Source organism: Volvox carteri (assembly GCF_000143455.1).
Source record: "Volvox carteri f. nagariensis unplaced genomic scaffold VOLCAscaffold_45, whole genome shotgun sequence".
Classification (NCBI taxonomy): Eukaryota; Viridiplantae; Chlorophyta; class Chlorophyceae; order Chlamydomonadales; family Volvocaceae; genus Volvox; species Volvox carteri.
This window is the reverse complement of record NW_003307588.1, coordinates 778,023-801,476: the sequence shown is the minus strand read 5'-3', so window position 1 is coordinate 801,476 and position 23,454 is coordinate 778,023. Positions and strand designations below refer to the sequence as shown.

Genomic DNA, 23,454 nt, shown 5'->3' with positions numbered 1-23,454 from the left:
CGCCTCCACCGCGGGCAACAGCGACACGTCGTAGTTGTCCTGGGAGAACACAAGCGTGAGGAAGGAGCAAGAAGGAATATACTGAGTGATTTGAGTGAAAAAAGGTATGATTAAACATCCATCCCCAGTCAAGAGGCAGGGCCAATACAGCTCCAGCCAAATATCCCGCCAGTGTCCAGCAACACATGACATGGCTACAACAGCAACCGGCGATGGCTGCAGGGTCCTGTGCGCGCTTGGGATGCAGGGCCCCCCGTTTGGGCTGTACTGCATAACCGATATTATGCATTTGGACTCCATGCCGTATGTTAGGCAAGTGCCAAGAACCTTTTGGTGCCAATTAATCCGCTATCCTGGCCTGGGCAGTATGCAAAATTTCTTAAGTCCTGGCGGCAAGTCACAACCCATATAGCCCGCGCCACAACCTGCATGCCGCCGATGAATTTCCGGCAGTTGGTCGATCCGCAGTAGCAGCGCATGGGCTTATCCCCGTAGCGCTCGAAGTTGTAGTCAAAGGTCAGCTCCGTGTCTTTCGGGATGTCGCGCACGGCAAACAGCCCAATGGCGAGCTCACCCCTCACGAGCCACTTCTGTGTCTCGCAATTTGGCTCACAGGAGTGGTTGATGAAGCGTGAGATGTTGCCCTACACGCAGCCAAGATGGACCAGCGCGCAGCGCCACGGCCTCATTAGGTTGCCCCAAACGCCCCACATGTGTATAGGCCCAGGTCTCAACCAACAGGTCGGGTCAGGAAACAGGAGAGTTCCGTGAGCAAACGATCGCACATTTAGATGCCCGCTCCTGTTTTCCAGAAACCGGTCCAGGTCCGTCAGCGCTACACAGCCGCTCCAGCTCAGTAGCAGTCAGCCGAAGGCTGCTGTCTGCTTCGCAATGGCAACCACCTTACTCAGTCCCCAAAACATGCTTAAGTCAAAATGGAACCAAATGTGCTGTACAGCGCCACGGGAAAAAATGGCCCTGAGCACCCAGTGGAACCCGTCACCTCTCCAGACCCTTCCAGAGGCCCTACGCGCATGCACAGCCCGATACCCTCGCACCCACCCCCTGCCTCTTAACCCTTAAGGGACAAGGCGCGGACCTTTCGGCAGGCGTCGATGACCTCCCCGTTCCCAATGTTCATAAAGTAGTAATGCCGCTGGCCCACGGACATGTAGTACTCCTTCCGCCGCTGGTATTCGTCCTCCTCCAGCACTTCACCTGCCACAGAGAAACACGACCCCACCAATTAAACCCCGTGAAATCGCGGAGGCCCTGACCCATTGGATACCAGCAGTTAAGTGCTGCAATCCAAAGCGTCCTACATCACAGGACACTGAGGAGGTTCATAGGATCTCCTGCATGGCAAGCTCGATCCATCCTGTTGATAAGAGAAGTTGCCCCGTCCCCTCCCTCACCGATGTACTCGATGATGAATTGCCCCGCTTTAATGTCCTCCAGCGCAAAAAGCCCAAATCCCTTAGCTCCGGCTCGCCGCTGCAACGGAAATTGCAATGGCACCACCACAGAAGCCAAGACTCATTCAAGCACTGGTGCATTCGCCATCTGGGTTGCGGACACTACGGAGCCGACACTACCATGGGAAACGCCAACCGCCAATACCTCAAGGGGCTACTTCATGAGCTGCTGACGCCGACGCCGCAACTTACAATTTCCAGGTTGGCGTACATCCGCTTTGAGAACATCTGGTTGGTGCACTTCTCCTCCGAGGGGCAGAACCCCTGCACGTAGATACCAGGTCGGAAGCGCACTTATTGTTAGGGCCACCCATGGAACGCCTGTTGTGCCTTCAAGGCTGTGACCCACTCACCTGCCACGAACTGACTTAGAACCCGACACCCCGAACACCTCCGGTATAAACCCGCGGGGCGATCCGCACACTTACCGGCACACACTCGATGCATAGCATCCGGTTAATGCAGTCTGGCCCGCAGCCATCTCCCCCACGCCAGGGGGGCTTACAGTGGCATATCATAATATCATCCTCGTCCTGCACTTTGCGCTTCCTATGCGCCAAGACATTGTCCTTAAGCAGCTGCCACACGGCGGGTATCCGCCGTCGCTTTAAGCTCTCCTCGTCATGGTCGCTCTGGCCAGGCAAGGCGCAATGGTTACATGTCAGGTTAAAACGTCAAACTAGTTGGGACCGCGCCGCAACCCGCGTAAAGCCTGCCTTCGTAAGTCACATAGAAAAGTGGACGAAAACGCTGCTAATATAAAGCCCATAGGCTCAACTGACCTCTCCCGCCCCGTCAGAATCTCCGTCTGCGTCTATTTCCTCGTTTGTAAGCTCCTGCGGCACGCTGCAGCTTGCGAAAGCCTTGTTTGGGTTGTGTTCGCAGTACCTGTGGAGCGAGGGTGGTATCTCAAGCGTCTCCAAGGCCTGGAAGGCGCGCAACGACGCCGGCGCGCCGGCACCCTACCAGGGCGTATCCTCCCTAATTTGGTCAACGAACGCTGCAGGAATGCGCCGCCACTTCGTGCAACGGTCACACAGCACCCAGTTGTCTGCCTCCTGGTCACTGCCAGAGTTGCTCTGCCGGCCCTCCTCATCTCCTTCCGAGCTTGACTCTGAATCTAACTCCAAATCACTGGAATCTGAGAAGGAGCGTCTGCGGCGCCCCTTCCCCATGACACTGATGTGGAACTTAGTTGCTCTGGTCCATCGTTGTCACAAACCAAACGCGCATGGGCCTATGGCATCCAATAATCACGTCAGCAATGGGTTATTTATACGCATAAGTATTTTGCGTAACCTTTGTGAATATGGCATGTTCTACGCGATGAAGTTTGATGAAGGGGTTGACGAAATGGGGTCTGTGTTGACCCCATGTGTCTCAATGAGATATACATACTTGCAACTAGGCATGTTTAGATAACCCATTAAGATGGACAACATGTATACCTCTTAGTGAGAGCCGCCAACCATCAGTACTCGATCGGGTTGTGCGACGCTCAACTCTGTCCGTTGCTTGGAATTTAATCACCCCGGATGATGGCCCTTACGTTTTTGGGACGACGCCAGGGTAGGATGCCTACGCTGTGCTAGCGGCATAGTTAACATCAAAGCTAAAGTGTCTGCGCATCTTTAACTTTGGCAGGTCGCTTGCTTCTGCGTTCGTTAGGTATAGTCGAGAGTTGCCTCCCGCGAGGAGATACCAGCAGGTACTTGTACTAATGGGGTCGCGATGCAACTACAACCGGTGCACTTTAAGAGACGCATAACTCCAAGAGACGCGTAGGGTGCAAGGGCGAGGCATACCAGGAGACACATATGGTGGTGCGCTTGCAGGCCGACCACTGGAGGCTTGGAACCGGAAGTGGAGATTTGCTCCACCTCGCAGCAGGTGGGTAGGGTTAACCAACCTGCCTTGCCTTGCCGCCTTGGTGTGCTGCCAACCCCGGCACCCTTTCCGGCGCAGTACCCTCCGCTCTCCACGGGCTGGCCACGTGTAGTGCGCTCCTATGCGATTAACAACCAGCCTACGCTTAAGTACGTCCCAGTCCCGGAGCCGGAGCACGACGACTTTAGTGGGGAGCCGACTACATACCCTCAGCTGCTGAAGGCAATTAAATCGGCAAGGGGTCTTAGACGCTTGCAGCACTTGCTCTCAGCGCACAGTGAGCGCTTTGACGCCGTGCATGTTGCGGCTGCGGTTGCCTGCCTCCCAAAGCTTATCAGTTATCGCACTGCGGACCTCGTGGACCGCAGCAACACCGTAGTTGTGCCCACGCCAGGCCTGCCGCGCATGCGCCGTAAGCACGGTGCGCAGCCCAAGCAGACCCACCTGCAGGAAGGTGGTCGATTGGCAGCGCGGCTAGATTACATGTTGCCCTCGCACGTGCACAAGTTCTTTCCACGCCAGGTGGCCTGCACGATTTGGGCGTTCGGTGAGCTTCGGCGCATGGGTGTCGTGGACGGCATGTCGTCACTGCCGGATGTGCTGTTGGCCGTAACAAAGGGCGATTTCGAGCCCCTGCGTGTGCATGGCCACGGCGTGGACCTCGCGCAGATCCTACAGGGCCTGGCCAAGCTCGGGTATGGCGACCTTCAGCTTGTGGGGAAGCTGGTGTCGCTGCTAGAACAGCGAGTAGAATCCATGCAGCAGCGCGAACTCCAAATGTCCGTGTGGTCGCTTGCGAACTTGGGGTACCATAGCCCCGGCGTATATAACCAAGTTGCCGACCAGCTGCTCCGTACGGGCACAGCCTTCCTGTTGCCCAGCGGGTGCTCATCCGCTTTCTGGGCTTATGCCAAGGCCGGCGTTACCAACCGGATCGACTTGTTCAATGTTTTGGCTGGGAGCATGCTGGGTCAGGCGACGCTGTTGGCGCCACAGGATGCGGCGACGACGCTGTGGGCCTGCAGCAGGCTGGGCTACCATAACACGCATCTGATTACGACGCTTTGTGATGCTGTGGTGCGCAACCTGGCAACGTGTAGTGACTTAGAGGTGTCGTCTGTCGCGGAGTCGTTGGCCAGACTGGGTCACCGGCACCAGGGACTGATGGACACTCTGGCGACGGCAATTCTGGCGGAGCCGGTTATTGGTGCGCACCCCACGTGCATAGCGCGGGTGCTGTTCGCGTATGGGAAGCTGGGTTGCCGCTCCCCGCGGGACGTAGAGCTTGCGTCGGTTCTGGCAGCCGCGCTGGTGCCACAATTGCCGGTCGTGCGGGAGGACACGTTGGCAATGGCTTGCAAAGGTCTGGCCATGTTCGGGTACAAGGACCAGGTAAGCTCGATGGAGGCGGTTTTCGTACTATCTATGGATGTGGAAATGGCCATATAGAATGCGTGAAGCTCCTTATAGGGCATGCTTGCTACCTCACCGTCAGCGTTCATAGGTATATCGGGGGCACGTATCTGTGTTTGTTGTCTTCTGAGAGATTATAAATGGATTTGACATATGTTCATGCCACGGATTCCCCCTCCATGCAGAGAGTGCTCGCTGCGTTTGGGTCACGGGCGGAACGGCTCCTTCCGGATTGCAGCGAGGCGCACCTGCTGCCCGTCCTCCGGCTATTGGGCAGCGCTGGCTGCCAGCATTACCAGCTAGCCGTCGCGTCAGCACGGCATTTACAGGCAGTTATCCTTCCCAGCAGCAAGCGTTGTAGTGCATCCGCTGCTGTGGAGGTCCTGTATCTTTGTGCCCGTCAGGGCGTCGAAGACCCCTCGGCAGCGGCAGAGCTGATGGCGTTTGCAGCCGCCCGTGAGCAAGAACTGACCCCTGTCGACGCTGCACGGCTGTTTGTTATAGGGCAGGTAAGGGTGGATGCAAAAGAGTGCACCTAAGTTGCTTCGGTTTTCTGCTCTAATTAGCGCTGGGTTTGCTTTTGGTTCCCCGTAATACACAGGTCATGAACAGGAAGGAAGAGCTTCTGAGCCGCATGGCGGATGTCGTCGTACGGCATGCGGTTGAGCTGGACATGGAAACGGCGACAGTAACTCTCCAGAGCGCCCAGGCGGTTGGGCGGCAACACGTGGCTGCCGCCCTGTCCTCAAAATTAAAGCAGTTGGAAGCAGCCAGCCAGCCAGTCAGCCAGGTTGCAATTGCTGGCATGTAGTCGGTTGTTTTTCTGATTGCAATTGGTCCTTAACTCAATGGACGTTGCTGTTACATTTTACATATGACCCGACCAAATGTACAATGCACCCTCACCAAGACAGATGATGAGCAAAATTGCTATTGGCGACGTATCAACATTATTGTTGTGGAGCTGCATCTTTGTTAGGCGCTTCAAACCGCGTTGGTGTGTCCAGTACGTACAGGCAAACAAGACCTGCGTTGTGACACGGCAGGGCGTATCCTTCCCTTACGGAGTAGACTTAGGGTTAGAGACCTAGGGTTAGAACTACAAGCCACAGATACTGCTTTCTCCCAAACAAAAACTCTCACGGGAGAGTCTAACGAGGCTATTTTGATTATGACAGCAACAGTGGTGGTGTCCAAAGATGTCAACCTGAAGAAGTATACCCGCGCATTCCCAAATGGCCGTTAGATCGCCAAACAGACATCGACGCCCACGACGTACCCGCGCAAGAGGCAAGCGCCAAGAAGAGGACGGCCAGCATACCCTCCAGCCAGCGGACCTGGGTCTGTGGATAACAATGAAATGTCGAACGGGGCAATAAACGGGTGACGACGATGTCGTAATAATTCGTTAACATAGCGTGTGCAGTGCGTAAGTGCAACGACAGCATTAAGAGGTACCTGGCAGAGTGGGCCGCACGTGGTGTAGGGGCCGAAACCTGTGAGCGGCGCCAGAAGGGAGCGGCGCTTGCTTCCGTTAGCCAGCAGGTCGGTCGTCGGCATGGTTTCGGTGGCATAGACAAGCACGTGATTAACATTCGCCTCCTTGACAGCAGCCTGCACAGCCATAAGCTGCTCCACCTCTGACGACAAGCCGGCATTCGTGCCTTTCTGAGCATCCTCAATTTGGGAGCACACAAGGACAACATGCAGCTTTGCGTTGCTGCCCTTCGCAAGTGCAGCAGCGACATCCAGCTTAATGTCTGTAGATGGTCCCGAGCATCCCACGACCTGCAAAAACGCGAACGGGACGCGGGCCTCACCACCCTGACATATCCGCGTTGGAAGTACTTGTGCGGTTTCCAGGTCAGGTTCAGTGTTCCGCACTGCACTAGATAACCGTATGGGGTATTTATATTGCACATGTAACAACCTCGGCCGTCCCTTACCTCATGCTGGATGCCCGCGCTGTCAAGCTTCGTGCATAAAGTCTCATGGATGGAATCACCCTGCAAAAATCATACGTGGCATCGGCCGACATGCAGGCACATCGGACCAAGGAAGGTATAGGAGCTGGGGTGGCTTGCGCAGCGACCTAGGATCAATGATGACTTGTGCCTTGCGCACAAACCCCATAACACCTCGCCTCTCTCCAATTCACTTCTCACCTTGCTGATACTGTACGGCAGAGCCAGCGATGACACAGCCCCGCTCAGCACATCATCCAGACTGCGCACGGCATCGCTCCGGCTGCGCATGTCTGCAGCATCCAACTGCAGATGCCCGAGGGAAGGGAGTTCGGGGACAGGGGTCAAGACAGCCACGAGCGTGTGGCTTATCGCAGCCTTTCCTATCCTCCGAAACCTGGTATACCTGACTCCCAATGAAAGCAACCACTGTGCGAGGTTCCTCTGAGCTCAAAGCCTCCCCAGAAAGCCCATGCACGCCGAAATCGCTGGCCTCAGCCTTCCCGAGCACGCCTAGGACCAGGTCTGTCGCGACCTGTTCCACATCTGGGAAGACCTAAACAGAAACAACATTATCCACATAAAGGTTGAGAGTTAATGTTGGGATGTCTCTGAGCACGGGGTCCGCAGTCGCCGCATCTCGTGCAATACCTCGTAGGAGACGTGCTTTCCCTTGGCGAATACGGCGCGATTGCTCCATGCCATTACTGGCGCAGATATTCCAAGATTTTCAGCATTGACGACCGCAGCGAGTAAAAGTAGGAATAGCGCCAACGATGCAGCGCACATCTTCATCTTTCAAGAATCAGCTGCCAACTAAGCAGGACAAACGCCTGCAAATCCACCGAAATGTTATAGCGGTCTGTAGTGCAAACAAACATGTTACCATGCCCGATCATTTTCGGGCAGCTTTGGTCGTTGCACGGCACAGGCAAAAGGAGAACTTCACTTGCAGCATGTCAGCCAAATAACTGAATCATCAGTATAGAAGAGCGATTCCCTTATTAAGATGAATTGATTATGCATGCTGGCGGTAGATTTCTTCCTGGTCAATTTCGTCCTAACCTTCCAGAGTGACGGTCTTAAGTGTGTTCGCGGAATACACTCTTCGACAACGAACTGGGTTTTGCCTAGTAAACTAGCCCTCGCTTCTTTGCTGACATTCGCTCTGTGCAGTCTGAGAATTCCGGCCAAGTAATTGCGCCGAGGGGACCCCCGAGCGGGTCCCTATTTGTTAGTAGCTCGACGCCATGTTTGGTAAAATATTACGAGCTGGAAAGGGTGGCCATGGACTTAAGTATAAAATTGACGTGCAAGTTATCCAGCTGGAGAACTTGCCTACAACCATCAAGAAATGCCGTGTGGTGTGGTCGAGGAGCGCCAAGCTTCAAATGACGGACATCAAAGACGTCAGAGGAAGTGGGTTATAGTGTCAATTTCATCCGCGATGTGCCAGCGAAGCAGTAACTTCGTCATCTGATCCCTGCGGCCTCCGTATATCCTTGGCACCACCTCTATCCAGGCGTGGCGTCCTTCAAACAAACCCTGACACAAGTGACCACAATTTATCGCGATAAGGCGGGGAAACTTGAACAGAAGGTAAGTTAGGTAGGTGACGGAAAGCTGTGTGTTTGGATTGCCTGCCTACAACACGATGCATGTTATGAACTCGCAGGAGTACGAATTCAAGGTCCAAGTGCCGGGGAAAAGCAGCTCAGATAGCCCGATTACAGTTGGGAAGAGTGTCCTGGACATGGCGAAGTACTGTAAGGACGAGACTACGACGCAGCCAGCAATGGTCCCGATCACCTTTAAGATAGGGACCAGCACTACGGGGTACCTAAAGCTGTCCATTACGACAATATTCTTGGGGGACTCTAACGATGATGGGAACACTGAGGTTTCCGGACTAACGGGGCTGACGTCGGACCACGGCTCGGTGCGGGAACAGGATTTGGAAGGTACGGCGTGTGCTGTGGGATGATTACTGCGTCGTACTGTACTGACCGTACAAGCCTCAACGAGATAAACAGACATGGCTCTTAGCATACGGATATGTCGACATTAGCTGCAGTCGATGCGCGGTGATGTGCGGTTTTCAAGTGCTGACCTAGATTGTGGCACGCGTGCGGGACTTGCCTTAGGGTTTGTCGACGAGGAGCATTCTAAGTTCAGCAAGAAGGCTAGGAGCAGCAAACGCGAGGAACCGCCTTCAGCAGCGGGAAGTTCGGGACGCAGCAGCAGTAAGGCAGAACCCCCGCGGCGCCATAAGCCCTTGCCGCCAACTGCGGAGGAGGAGGACTCGGATCTCGAGGACAAGCTGGAGCCCGCATTGAACACTTCAAAATCCGGAAGGAGGAAGTCCTTAGCGGCTCGGGCTTCAGAGATTGAGGAGGCCGAGGAGGATGCAAACCCATTTGCAAAAAAAGTCTCAAAATCAACACCAAGGAAGGTGGCACCCAAAGTTTGGGAGGATGACGAGGACGTGTCGCCCCTGAACTCGGACATTTCGGTAAGGAATTGTTTGCTATGGTTGAAAATCGTGCATTTCATGTCCTTGCACGTGCGACACAGCACCGACGGTGGATTGTGCGTTTGCGCGTTTGGATAAAGCATTTGGCAGCTCCCAAAATGCGGGTGGTTATACAGGAAGCTTAGAGTATGCTACGGTCCGCCTCTGCAGGATTCGGAGCCGCCGCCTAAGCCGAAATCCAAGGCCAAAAAGGCGCAAGAGCCGGAGGAACCACTGGACGACATGAAAGCCTCGCTATTTGCAACCAAGAAGCCAGCCAGTGCAGCTGGACGCGGGACGACGGGGGTTGCAGGTTCGGCTGCTGAGCCGTCCAACAAGGCCAGCAGCAGCAAAACCAGCAAAGCTCCACCACCCCCGCTACCACCCGCCGAGGACGAGGATGACGATTCGTTGCGGAACGACCTCTTTACTGCTAAGCCTAAGAGCAGCGCAGCGGCAGCAAACAGCAAATCGAAAGCTGCGGCCGCCGCTGCGACGGCTGGTGCTGTCGCAGCTGCAAGTTCGGTTGCCACGCTGAAGTCGAAGGCACGGCCCCCGCCGACGGAGGATGAGGAGGATGAAGACTATGGGCCATCAACGAGTGCGGCGCAGCCAGCAGCGAAATCCCGGACTAAGACGGCTGAGGTGTCAGAGGCTCCCATGACCAAGGGTTCATCGGCATTGGGGCGTGTAGGATCGTCAAAGCCTGACATAAGCAAGGTAAGAAGCACCTGTGTCCAACTCTTACCCGGCGCCCCAGTGCTCAGAGCTTCTAAGCTCGTCCTCTCTTTGCCTTGGCAAGTATGATTTTGGTTTGCCCCTGCACTACTGCTGGGGCAAGGGAAGGTTACATGCTGTTTTTTAGGAAGACAGTTTGGGGCAGCGGCACCGATCATCAGATTTGGTTAACTTCTGGAGGACGTCCTGGATCGAATGTGACAGTGGGGATGAGAGTGTATTTGGGCGTAGATCGCCGCGGCCTCTTTTCCAAGGATTAATGCCACGCATATGCTATGTGTTTTCCAGGGCGGCACGCCTGCAGAACTGGATCAGCTGCGGCAGCGGGTCGCGCAGCTGGAAAAGCAGCTAGCGGACGAGCAGGCGGCAAAGGAGGACTTGGGCAAAAAGGTCCAGAAATATGCGGATAAGGTTGCGGACCTTGAAGACCAGCTCGCAGAGGTAAAGATCCATTCCTATGGCCCATGGGTCGTCTGGGACGTGGTGCTGGGCGGGGATGGGTGGGTCCCCCAAGCTCTTGTACCAAAGCATGTATGCGGCACGCGCACTGCACCACGCACATGCATACATAAATTAAAATTCTTGCAAGGGCATGAGCGGGATGACGGTGCCTGAGAGGCAAAGCATGTAACGCACATTCCTGAGGCGCCACGGGAGTCCTTCAGGCCGCTTGGTTATAAAGGCGGCTCTGGTACAGGCCGACGCGACGGAGCTGTACGCCGAGATGAAGGAGATGGAGACGAGGTATCAGGCAGAAATCAAGGAGATGGAGACGAGGTACCAGGTAGAAATCAAGGAACTCATGGAGCGTCACCTGGCGGAGGTGGCAGAGCTGGAAGAGAGTCACAATGAGGAAATTAAGGAGCTTAAGGAGGCGGCGAGCGCGAGTGGGGTTGGGCGAGGGCGCAGTGTGGCCAGGTGGGGACCATTGCAAGAGCTTCTTCAGGGGGTTGTCAGATGATGGTTTAGCGTTATCGTCCCACTGACTGATATATTTAAGCAGGGATATGCTATAAATGCTTGCAGTGCGGAGGAACTCGAGCGGTTACGAAATGAGCTGGCCGCACAGGACTCCCTGCTGCAGGCGCAAACTGCAAAACTGGAGGCTGAACAGGCCGCTGCAATTGCAGCCCGCGAGGTGCGTATCCCGGCAGGCGGGGATTGATCTAATTCGTCCAGTGGCGCGCTGACCTTGACCTGCGGTCGACTGTGCTTCCTGTGCTCCAGGCAGCTGAATCCAAGCTGTCCGAGGCAAATAAGATGATTGACGATAGTCTTCTGGTGGCGACAAAGCACCGGCAGGAGAACAAGGCTCTGCAAGAGGAGGTGCGCGTGTGTCGCCCCTCGTAACATATGTTCAGTATTGGTATGCCTGACGCAAAAGGATATTGCATAGCCGACATGTTTGGATCCATGGCCATCATGTGGCAGGTTGCGCGGTTAAAGCGACAGCTGGAAGATGCCTCAGCGTGGGACACCAGCGCTGCTGTAGCAGCAGCCACGGCTGCCTCCAACAACGGCCGGCGCAATTCTCAGACCGAGGCGGAACTGGAGGAGCTGCGCGAGAGGATCGAAGAGCTCGAGGTTGGTAATGTGTCGCGCCTCCATGTGTCGCTTCCTCCTTCCCTTCTTCTCGTTACATCCTCACACATGGCGTTAATTCGGTGTGCAGGAGGAAAACGCCCGGCTGCAGAAGCTGGTAAGTCTGTCCGAAAGCTGGTCATCCCACGTGGTCACGGTGTTTGTGATTGTGTGTTCTTGTGCCGTGCCTTTCCCATATCCTATTGGCAAACGCTAACCTTAAGCAGCATCCAATAAAAGCCTGTAGAACCACAGCTGTCAAGCGCCTGTACTAGGAAGCTCAGCAGCGCAGGATTAGCTTAAGCGCAAACTCAGCCAGGGCCATTTGTATAGCCGGACTAGGGCCGGAAGGCAGTCGTTAAGGATGGGCTCCACACGTCGCGATGGCAGCCTTAAAAGTACAGCCATCCTTCATGGCGCGGCAGAACGTGGTCGCCCAAGGAGCGGCTGCGAGCATGCTGAACGACATCCGCGCGGTCCTCCATGATGCACAAGGCGGAGGCGACTATTGGCTTACCACTGTGAGTAGAGTGGGTTACCTCTTGAAGGTAACAGGGTTTAAATATACCGGAGGGGAACACCTGCGGGCTTAGTTGGGTAAGCTCACCGAGAACAGTGTCAGGCAACTATGGAGTAGTCGCGGTGCAGCGTGTCAATCCCTTCCCATCGTGCGTGGCTGTGCAGGGATCATCGGCGCTGGATGAGTTAGCTGTTGAGGTCGGCCGCCTCTGCAACGCGTACTCGCGCCAGTCGTCTGAATTGCGTCAGTGCCACGACAGGTAAGTCTGTTTGGATCATGGCCATGGCTCACATTTGTTCAAATTTTCAGCTGGCCTAAGGATCTTTGGGGATGTCCTGCGGCCATAAGTGTGCCTGGAGGGACACGCTGTTGCGCGCGTGGAACTGTCGTCCAGAATACCTTTCGCTCAGCTTCATGCGCAAGACGTTTCATGCCCCAGTTGTTTTGCCATTCCGACATTGTGCCATCGTCCTTGCCCCGTTCCGCATCCCATTCCTTCTTCGCAGGTTGACCGAGCTACCGCAGAAGTCAGCGGCCGCTTCTGCACGTACGAGCGCATCAGGGGAACCTGGAAATTTTGATGGCGCCTTGGGGTCGTCCGGCCACTCCGCAACTACGGCGAAAGTGAAACCCCACGAGCTGCTGTCGCGTGTGCAGCAGCTCACTGCTGAACGTGACAGCCTGCAGGATAAGCTGGCAAGCCAGCGTCAAGCGCATGCTGATCTTGCGGCAGCACAAGCCAGCCTCGCCACAGCAAACGCAGACCTTGCTGCGGTACAAGCGGATCTTGCCGCGACGCAAGCGGATCTTGCTGCTGCGCAACTTGACCTCGGCGCAACACAAGCCGACCTCGTGACGGCACGATCCGAACATGCTGCTGCGCAACGTGGTCTTGCGGCGGCGCAGAAATTGGTTGAAGACCTCCGTCAGGAGGTTGACAGGCTCACGTTTGAGAAGGAAGCTGTGGAGCGGTTCAAGGTTGCGACGATTGCGGATCTGCGCAAGCAAAATGACGAGCTGCGCAGCAGCCTCAGGTCTCTGTCATCGGTGGCTGCATCGCCGCGCATAAGCGTTGAAGATGACGTTTTGCCTGCAGCTACACCACAGACACCAGGCGAGTCGCGCTCAGCCTTCGCTGCTGCAATTGCAGTCCATGCCGTTAGCGCCTCTGCCGATGGCGCGGTCGAAGGCAACTGGCATGAGTTCGAGTATCTGGTTATGCAGCTCAAGGCTGATCGAGCCAACCTACGGCGTCAAGTGGAGCAGCTCACAGCGGATAAGGCCGCGTTAAGCAAGCAGGTGGAGGAGCTGCGCTCGAGCGGAGTTGCAGCACCGGTACCCATGGCCGCAGTCTCTGCACTTGGAGAGTCTGGCCAGCTGTTAGGCAGCAGGCAGCCGAGCAGGGACCGTGTTGCCGAGCTGGAGCTCCAGTGCACTGAATTGAAGGCACAGATCACGCGCTTGCAGGCGCAGCTGGCGGAACTATCGGAGGCGGACAGCATTATCAAGGAGTGGTCGGATTACGCAGATGGCCTGGTGGCGGACAAGGCGCGCCTTGAGCAGCAGGTCCAGGAACTGACGGAGCGCCTGGCCAATGGTGCATCTGCCAACGATGTCCGCGTTGCAGATGCTGAGCGCCGCATGGCAGAGTGGCAGCGTAGGGCTGGTGATGCAGAGCGCAAAATGTACGAGCTAGAACGCCAGGTGGGGGCGTTGCAGCAGCGGACCATGGATACTGCATCCAGGGCGTCGGGGCTGGAGCGGGAGTTGCAAGAGGCTGTCTCCAGGGCGCAAGAAGCGGAGCGACGGGCTTCTGCGACTGAATTGGCATCAGTCGCCTCGTCGTCGGCGGTAGTTCCAGTTCCTGCGGCACAGCTCGCCGACACAGCGGAGGTGCTGGAGCTGAGACAGCAGATTGCACGGCTTGAATCTTCACTGTCGGCACTTCGCATGCAGCTCATGGAGACACAGTCGCAGCACGTCAGAACTCGGGAGGACTTCGCGTTGACCGATCACCCTCGGAATGACCCGTGGGACTGTAACAATGGCAAAGAGCCTACGTCCGGTGTCGCTGGGACCTGCAACGGCAAAAATGAGGAGGAGCCGGAGGCGGGCAGCGAAGCTGCATCACACGGAACTCGTACGGGGTCAGGCCACGTGGACAGGGGCTGGCATGTGGAGCTTGAGCAGTTGCGTGCTCGCAACGCTTCCTTGGAAGCGGCCGTCGCAGGGCTGCAGGCTAGCCTGGAAGTCGTCACGCAACAGGCAGGCCAGGGCGGTGAAAGCCATCTCGGCATGCTTGAAGCGGAAAAGCAAGTGCAGGAGTTGCAGAGTCGCCTTTCGCTCGTCTTGCAGGTGCGATCCTTGAGCGTAACCCAGTTATCTTTCGCAGCTTACATGTCGTGTGGTCTGTCTGATTGGCCATTTGCATGCCAGCATATACTGCAGAGCTGGTTATGCAATGGGGCCTTTACGGCTTTAATGTAAAGCACATATCCTGTGTGGGTAGGGCTCCTTCGTATATAGGCCAATACGGTTTCGCCGGGAGCTGAATCTTCTGTACCTTCCACTTGATTGTTGACATAGGAGAAGGCCGAGCTGGAGAGCACCGTCGTGTTACTACGCGCCGAGCTTGAGCGCGTGCCTCTTGTGTCGCACGAATCCGGGGTCCTCAATCCCTCGGATTCGGCGGCCGATGTGCCCAGTGTGTCGTACCAGAACACCGCTGCCACCACGAGGGTAGCGTCGCAGGATGAGGCCGCGGCTGAGGCCAGTTCCGCCACTGCGGTTGCAGAGCTGCAGCAACAGATTGAAGCACTTGAGGAGGATCTGGCAATGCTCCGGAGGGAGCGATCCGAGCTGCGTTCCACTTTAAAAGAGCTACGCCTTGAAATCCAGCACCTGGAGGTAGGTCTCAGCATACTACCCTCGCTAAAAAAAGGCATGCGGGCTTTGTTAAACCTTCTAGTGCAAAATTGGCGGCAGTTGTCAGTTGTCAGCCATGATCCGCTTCATGAAGGCTTGCTTATACCGCTCATACCTTCCGTTCGCAGGAGGAAAAGAGCGAAGTGGAGAACGCCGTCAGCCGCCTCACGTCGGATTTGGAGGACCTGACTGAAGCGCTTGACGCATCTAACAATGAAAACGAGCGTCTGTCCTTGGAGGTCCTCAGCCTCCGTGATCAGCTGGAACAATTGGAGGCCAGGAGAGGCGAGGAGCCTGCAAGCCACAGCCAGTCAGGACGCTCCAGCAAGAGCGGGCGCATGAGCAGCGGCAGGGGTAGCCAATGCGGCGCCCCCTCCCTTCCCCATGTGGACATCGCGAGGCAGACTGACGCAGAGCATGACCTTGCCGCCCTCCGAGTAGCGGTGCGAGACCTCATACGGCAAGTAGCATTAAACCGGCAAGCTCAGGACGATCTCGAGGAGCCTAGTCCCAGCGGCCTTGGCGATGCTGATGACTTGGTAAAAGCGCTGCAAACTCTCCTGGTAAGCAGCTTCTTAGGTCCTCCCACGCCATCTTTTGTTGGTGATCCGATAAAACTGAAAGAGCCGCTGTCAATGCCGTTCCTTGTCTCAGGTACAAATATCTGAGTTGCAAGAAAAGTACAGCGCGCTGCTCCGGGCTCCACCTAGCCTTGCATCCTCGAACACAGCGGCGGTCGCAGCAATTGAGGCGCAGCTCGCCAAGGCCACAACCCGTATAGAGGAGCTCCAGGCATTGCTCGAGGATGCCGAGATTGAAAACCAGCACCTCACGGAGCAGCTGGAGGAGTGCCTGACGGGCGGTCGCAAGGGTCCCGACAGTGTGGGCTCCGCCGCAGAAGAATGCCAGTCGTCATACGGGGGATCCGTTGCTGCAGGTGCCACCGGGGCCAGCAATCCATACAGCTACGGCCACGCGAACACCCTGACCCTGTCGGCCTTTGAGCAGCGGCTAGCAATGGTCGAGGTCCAGCGCGACGAGCTGTCCGCCAGCCTTGCAAAAGCCTCGTCCACGAATCGGCGACTGGAGGCCGAGGTTGCGGCGCTGCAGCACGAACTCGCGCATACGAGGCAGGGGCTTGATTCCAGCGGCTCTGGCAGCTTGGAGCGCACGCCGTCGCAGGTGCGGACATTTATCCTTTTTCACAGGCAAATGGGTTGCACCAGGTTTGCTCGTCTATGTGGATTGCCAAGGTACCTTCTTTCGTCGTCCTGGGAGGCGTTCTGCGGCCTGCTGGATCCGATGTGCTTGCAGTGCTGCCGTTGTGTTGTGACGTAATTGAAGGGAGAACTTAGCGTGGGCGTCCTCTGGCACGGCAATGGCCGCGATGGTATTGTGCAGCTGTCCGGAATAAAAGCGGTGGTCCTTAACCCGACACCCAGCTAGATCACAACCTGACAGCTGAGCGGGGACGCATACCAGATAGCCAGGACACACGCCCCTGTTATCCTATCCAGTGTTGAAAGCACGCAGCATACACCCGCGAAAGGCCACCAACCTGACGGGACCTGCTTGGTTTACCCGTCGCAGGTATGCGTAAACTGTGGCGCCTGGCGGGCAGCTCAGCCAGCATGAACCCGCAGGACCTTCAGGCGCCGGCAGCTGACAGCGATGGAAACAGCGCGAAAGCAACAGGTCCCAAAACGAACAGGTTCAGCGCACGACCATCAGATGCTGACGGTCAAAGTTCCAGCTGCAGCCAAAGAAGTGGATGGCCTGTTTAGGCGGGGGGTCAAGTTACCCCAACAAGCGAAATACCAAACACAAGGCGAAAGGCTGTTGCGCTAAGCATAAGGAATGATGCGACGTGCGTTTTTTCGTTGTTCACAACCTAGGACCGAGATCTGTGTCTGCCATGTCTGCTTCCTCCGCCAGGTGTCCACGAGGGGCCGCGCGTCGCGTATTTTATCTGATCCAGAGGATAAGGTATGTCAAAGGCTTCTTCAACAGTAGACCTGGTGATCGTGGCATACGTATATTCCTAGCTGTCGTACGTCTAGCCAACCTGGTAGTCTCGGTCACTTTTTTGCACGCTGCCCAGGGGTTGTACCATCCCTTTGTATACTTGCAGAAACGCCTTGAAGAGCTTCAGGCTGCCAACCGGAAGCTTGAGGCAGTTTGTGATGACTTGGAAAAGAAGGCGCATGCTGCACAAGAGCGAGCGGAGATACTCGAAACGGAGTTGGAGGTGTGTACTCCGGCTGTCTTAGCTCAAGCCTCACGGTTAGCGCAACCTTGCGTGTCACGGGTCGCTGTTTCTGGCGCGGCTTATGTACAGGAGTAAATTCATGGGGTTCTGATAGTGCGTTTGGCCATCTAAGTTGGGTTATTGCAGGCTGCAAGATTAAGCTTTACACCTCGGACAAAATGGAGGATGCGTAGGTGATAGTGTCTACTTGTTGACCATGCAGCTCTAACTTCTTGTTCTGTGGTGTCGATTGCTGTGTGCAATAATCCCTCCTGGTTCTTGATTGCCTACCTGAGAAGCTCAGGTCTTCATTGGAGAGGTTTCTAAAGCCCGTGTGCCCCACGTACGCAGACCGCCAAGGAAATGATTCGTGGACTGGAAGCCTCCGCAACCGCGTTGCAGAAGCGGGTAAGGGTGGTGCGCAGTGGCGGGGTGCAGGGGGGGTGTCTGGGGCCCCCAAAGGCTAAATGTGGGTGAGGAAGGCCCGTGGTCTGAGCCCGCCCTGCACCCCAGCCACCCCAAGTGCCCCACCCAACCCTGGCAGAAGCAAAAGCATTGGTGCCAATCCTACGCTAGCTCGCCCGCAGACCTTCGACCCTGACGTGAATTAGTCCGTCGGTCGGAAAAGCGAACGCGGTTGGGATTGCACTGCATTGCTGTTTGTCGGCCAGGGTGGGTGGGGAACTTGGGACCAGGTAGGTTGGTGCAGGGCAGTTGTGCAGTTCGCTCCGCTGACGGGCGGACAACTGCTGTGTCGTGCTGACGCGCGCAGCATACACATAGCACGCCACTGCACAGCACTGGTACAAGAGCTTGGGGGCCCCCTGGCCTTTTCTGCAAGTGTGAGCCACTGAGACTATTCGCGTTAACCAACACCCAAACGCTGACAACCAATGTGCATGTTTCTGTGGTATGTGGCTGTGTTGCAGATGGAGGAAGAGGCAACTGGCGCCAGCGGGCGGCAGACCAAGGAGAAGATGGCCGATTTGGAAGCACGTGTCGCGCGGCTGGCGCGTGACAGGGCGACGTTGGAGGAGCAGCTGGACGAAGAGCGGGCTACACGAAAGGAGGTGAGCAAGCGCTCGGAATTGGACAACCCTAGGGCGAGCCCTGGTGAAAACCAGATCGTGGTCATTTCAGGAAAGGTAGTTTTGCGGGGCAATGCGTCCAGTCATGGACTAGGGCTGTAGCGCTGCTCCCACCGTGGCGTGGATAGGAAGGCCACGGCAGCACCATGAATGCCCCTCGACGACATGCATAAGCTGAATCGCATGCCCCCATTTGTGCGATCCGTGATTTAAGCTTGAGGATATGCTGAAGGACAAGCTTGACCGCGCTGGCGATGACGAGGCTGCGGAGACCGTCGCTGCCTTCGAGGTCAAGTATAACCGCCTGAAGGAGCGCTATAAGGTGCGACATGCAAGGAATGGTGGCTTTCTGTTTCTCTGTCATGGTTCGGTGAGCTCAGGTGGTGTATGGGCTCCTGGAAGCCCAAGCAAGGGCTCTCATTTATGTCATCATTTCAACGTGGCTGTGGTGCCTTTCTTGTTCGCCTTTTTTAATTCGTGCAGATGCTAGAGGAGAGCAGTCAGGAGGAGATCGACGAGCTTCAAGACCAGCTCACAGAGGCGCAGACACAAGTCACGGAACTTCAGAGCAAGGTCAAGCAGCTTCTAGGCCAAGTTGCGCAGTAAGTGCTCTTGATGTATCCATGTTTTTCATGCTGCGCTGCTTTGCTCAATCCTTTGCGTGTTTTCCTCTCCCACCGGAAGGTCCAAGGCTAATAAGCCGCGTTCATGGTGTTACTTGATGTTCCGTTCAGGGGCCGCTCGGCCGGAGCCAGTGGCGCAGTCACGATGAGCAGCGCTAACATGGAGGAGCTGCGCAACCTGCGTTCCGAAAACGAGCGGCTGGTACAGCAGCTGGTATCCAAGACCATGGAATTGGCGGAGCTGGACGAGAGCGTGATCACAGTAAAGCGCGAGTTGGCACGGCTGCAGGAGGTTAACCGGAAGCTCGCCCAAAAGGCGACTACTCTTGAAGCGCAGGCGGCCGTGGTGCAGGCGGGCAAGGCGCCCAAGGCGAAGAAGTAGCAGTGGCTGCTGTACGGCACACATTTGCTGCCCTCGTTCTGCATCATGCACGATTTGGCATCGATACCAGATTGGTTTGCATCTGTTGCATGATACTGAGGAATTTAATTTGCATTTTCCGATGCGTAAATACTTATCGCATTTACATTGGTGGAATGCTCATTTCTGTCCGCATTGTTACTCTTAGCCATGCAATCTCGGGAATGCAGTCAAGATGTGGTCCGTGGGTCATTCTGGACGTGTTGCATGTGTGGCCAACTCCTGCAATCAGCATATGGCACTCATCCAAACGCATTACTACCATGTAGGCACGGCCATGTAACCAAGCCATCATATGCTTCGAGACATGTGTCAGACACCATCCACCCAAAAAACACAAGCACAGGTCAGGAGAAACGCTGAATCGAGTTAAAAGGTTACTTCAATTATTTCTGGATCGGCTGGATCTTGAAGTGTGCCGATATAAGCGAAAAGACAAAGCACTTGAGGTCTTGGACCAGATAGTAGAAAATCCGGAGGCCGTCTGGATCTTTGCTGTTCTGAACTTGCAAGACAGACCCGAGCTTGGTGCACGTGAAGGAAATGTGCTGCCCACCAAGCACCACCTCCAGCTCCTGTCTCCCCACGCGATCCGGAGCGGGCCAGTTATTGTCGTCCTCCTTCATGATCTGCAGGGTGGGTAGAGAAGTTTTACCCTCCGCAGCTTGGGGCGTGGTACATCAGTTGCCTACCGGCATGGAGCTCCAACGAACCGAACCCCGAAGTGCCCACAATCCTTATTCCACATGTCTCCCTCCGAGCCACCATCAAGGCCCCTTGTAACCTACCTCACTGTCCTCCACAATGCGCTTAAGCTCCGCAATGACTGATTGACTCACGTACACTTCCCTGCGCAAAACGGGGTCAAGCATACCGGTGGGACACTCAACATGCGCCGTACGTCATTATCTTAACAACACATCTCCCAGCCCAACACCGATAGCTATGGCTACTGCTGCAGGCCTTCCAAGCTAGCCCACCTAGTGATGATCTCATCGTTCTTGTAGTTGGAATTGTTCGCGTAACGAAGCTGCGGCGGGTCAAAGGAAATCAATAGCGTCAGCATGTTCGAGCCCGTCACAAATAAAATGGAAATGCCCGCCGACAAAAGTTAGGCGCACCCGACCGTCCTTGTTGAACTCGAACTCCAAGAACTCATGACCAAACTTTCCCTTATGGCCTACGTAGTACCGAAGGTAAAAGTCGTCTGCCATTCCGAGTAATTCCGGTGCTTAACGGAGTCAAAAAGGTGGTGCCAAGGCGCCTATCTTATCAGTGTGAACTGCTTCAAATTAATTCACTACGCCAAAACGAACTCCCTACTAATGTTTAGGGTAGAGAAAGAAACAACGTAGGGCAGCAAAGCGGCAAGGGCTGAGACGGCCAAAGACGGCACACTAGATGGCACGTGGTGTAGGCATTACCAGGCACAACAACTGTCATCCATAGAACTGTCCTGTTGCTGGGAATGCTGTTCACCGACGATTTCGGTTACATAAACAGTTGCAGTACACTGTTTCCATTTTGCACACACCAGTCTGCATCCTGTCCTGTGTAACCAGGTGCGCTCAGTTGCAACCATGGTATGCGCCGCAATGTAACAGTATGCGAGTGTGTTATCATTACGAGACCACCTTATGATGCATGGTCAACAACCGAGCCGAAGTTGCAACTTGCCCGTGGAGAAATCAGGCCGAAATTGAACACCGTCTCCTGGAGAGCTGATAAATATGCCTCCTCGTTGAGAAAACCGAACCTGACAACAAGCTCACCCGCACAGCTTTACACCTGCACGTAAAGCCGTCAGGGAGGGACTCGACTCCCAATGGCGAGGGGTTCTATGGCCCGGCTCGCGGTGGCGCTTGGATTCATAGGGGGGAAATTCCATCGGCCCTTCTCGTCTAATATCAGCGGTGTCCCGTCCCTGATAGCGCCGGGAAGCGGTAATGAACGCAAGCGCGTCGTCTTCCTGGGCACCCCGCAGGCACGCCTCGAATGAGTATTGCCGGGAGCGGGTATAACTACGGGGAGCCCTACACTAAGTACGACTAGCGTCGCACACCTAACAGCATGCCGACCTGGACGGTGCCCCGTTCCTGGCCCTGTCATGCACAGGGGGGATGGGGAGGTCGAGGCTTTACATAGACCCGCTTCTCTATCTCCTCTCCCTCCCACCCACTCAGCCCCTGTCTTCGTACGCCCACTTTCCCCACCTGCTCTAGCTGCTTTCCTACCCTTTGTTTCCCCTCGTCCTGCTGGAAGGTTTCGGCGCTCGTGCTCCAGGAGCTTTTACAAGCAGCTGCCGCACCAGGAAGTAATTTCGAGGTCCGTCCATCTCAATCCAGAATGTTTTCTTCGTTCGCACAACCGTGCATGTCGTTAATGAAGCATAGCCATAACAGTTCCGTACAGATGTACTCCTACGCTCTTTGTCGACAGTGTCCTCTCGAATCGCGAGCACCGTATTTTGACGGCAGAAAGTACGGGCACCATAACTGTCGGCCAGCAATGACGCTGAGCGGGCCCGGTTACCAAAGATTATGCAATCTAGTTTGCTAGACAGAACACATCGCCAAACGGGGTTCTCCATCCTCGCGCCGTGCACAGGTCACCGCAGTGGTGAGCCGCCCCAGCAGCCGCCAGTGGCATGAGAGGCAGCGACAGCGGCAGGCGTCGACTGCGGCGGTGATGGTGGGTCCAGCCGGTGGGGCCATGGGCACGGCCGCAACATCATGGATGGACTCGCTTTCTCAGTTGCAGCAGCAGCAGCAGCAGCAGCGGCTTCCGAACTGGGCCCACCACAGCGCATCCCCCGTGGAGCAGGTAGCTGGGAGCAACGGAATCCCCGCGGAGCGCATTTTGTGTCCCGTCAGCGCAAAGGAGGTGGGCAAGAGAGAGTAGGTAGGGATAGGGGTCTTGAAGCGGGCTGTGGGTGCTAGAGGAGGTGGTGGTAAGGAGCGGCTCTGAGGGCCCCTAGAAGGGGCACCCATACGTATGGAAGGCGTTACGCTAGAGGGCCAAGGCACGAGCACGCAGGCTTTGTACTGCCGTTTTACAAATAGTTCGTGGAAAGGTGTGACGATGTACCTCAGCGGGTTTGGCGTCAAGGGGCGGTTGGCGAGGTTGTTAGCTCTCAATTTCTTCGCATGCCAACTTCCCCGTGTGCGCATACCGTATTGTTACGGCACCATCTATAATGCCGTGTGCCGTACCGTTACTGCAACAAGTGGCAACGAGATCCAAGGACCCACTTTTCGAATGATGAGTGAAGAAAATTAATTATCCTTCCGCCGTACCCTTCCATCACCGACCGACTCTCCAAACCGCCGCAGCCGGACTTCCTGGATGCTGTACGGCAAATGCGCCCGGATTTAGCTATCACTGCAGCATACGGCGGCATGCTGCCTCAAGCCTTCCTGGACATCCCCACGTACGGCACCCTTAACATTCATCCCAGTTTGTTACCCAAGTGGGTGAGAGGGGAGCGGCAAGCTCATGGTTTAAAGGGCATTACGATAGGTAGTCCAGGGAGTCCTGGACTGGCGCCAAGGACAACAAGTCCAAACAACCCAAAGGGTTTTCAGGAAAAATTGCAAAAACCCTTCAACAATAATAAAAGATTCGGGTCAGTTCATGAAAGTAGGCATGATAAGCATCCTTTTGAAATTATCCATGTTTGAAGATATCCATAAATACTCGTTATGGGCTGTGCCTGAAAGATTTGCTGTACTTTTGAGAGCTGTGAATGGGCAGCTAGGGTGTCTAGCTGCCCGCTGCCTAAAGGATGCATGCACAGCAGCCGCGGCTGGGAAAAAGCGCTAATCCAGCCGCCAAACGGCCTTCCAACAGTCTGACTGCCCCACATTACAAATGGTATTAACAATATAGATGGAGGTCCTGCAAGTGAATAACTGAAACTCTAAAATGGGATGAGGGTTTATGGATTTTACTGTTTTTTTCAACCATTTTTGCTGGTGCGCCTCCGCCGCCCAGCACCCCGCACCGACTTTTGCGCATGGCTTTCCCTCCGTCACCGACCCCGTCGGGGCCACTCCGATT

The 23,454-nt window shown here is 55.6% G+C and overlaps 4 protein-coding genes across 4 annotated transcripts; 1 reads left to right on the top strand and 3 right to left on the bottom strand.

The window, feature by feature from the left end:
* Positions 1–308: 308 nt before the first annotated feature.
* On the bottom strand, positions 309–2,083 carry VSET2 (histone H3 methyltransferase; the record flags this gene model as incomplete). The annotated part of the gene is made up of 5 exons (XM_002954705.1): positions 309–644; positions 1,100–1,218; positions 1,416–1,494; positions 1,668–1,739; positions 1,904–2,083. Coding segments are annotated over 5 exons (786 nt in total), but the record flags the coding sequence as incomplete, so codon positions are not given.
* Positions 2,084–3,292: 1,209 nt separating this feature from the next.
* VOLCADRAFT_95640 (uncharacterized protein) lies at positions 3,293–5,284 on the top strand (the record flags this gene model as incomplete). The annotated part of the gene is made up of 3 exons (XM_002954758.1): positions 3,293–3,365; positions 3,475–4,754; positions 4,961–5,284. Coding segments are annotated over 3 exons (1,677 nt in total), but the record flags the coding sequence as incomplete, so codon positions are not given.
* Positions 5,285–5,625: 341 nt separating this feature from the next.
* On the bottom strand, positions 5,626–7,591 carry VOLCADRAFT_106533 (uncharacterized protein). The gene is made up of 7 exons (XM_002954704.1): positions 7,391–7,591; positions 7,146–7,295; positions 6,941–7,045; positions 6,722–6,781; positions 6,234–6,563; positions 6,055–6,118; positions 5,626–5,802 (listed from the first exon to the last, which is right to left on the bottom strand). Exons 1-7 carry the CDS (start codon positions 7,532–7,534, stop codon positions 5,726–5,728), a joined length of 930 nt encoding a protein of 309 aa, XP_002954750.1. The 5' UTR covers positions 7,535–7,591; the 3' UTR covers positions 5,626–5,725.
* Positions 7,592–18,858: 11,267 nt separating this feature from the next.
* mgo (mago nashi-like protein) lies at positions 18,859–20,838 on the bottom strand. Its single transcript, XM_002954703.1, has 5 exons — positions 20,517–20,838; positions 20,376–20,425; positions 20,184–20,244; positions 19,086–20,024; positions 18,859–18,953 (listed from the first exon to the last, which is right to left on the bottom strand). Exons 1-4 carry the CDS (start codon positions 20,607–20,609, stop codon positions 19,782–19,784), a joined length of 447 nt encoding a protein of 148 aa, XP_002954749.1. The 5' UTR covers positions 20,610–20,838; the 3' UTR covers positions 18,859–18,953; positions 19,086–19,781.
* Between the last annotated feature and the right edge of the window lie 2,616 nt (positions 20,839–23,454).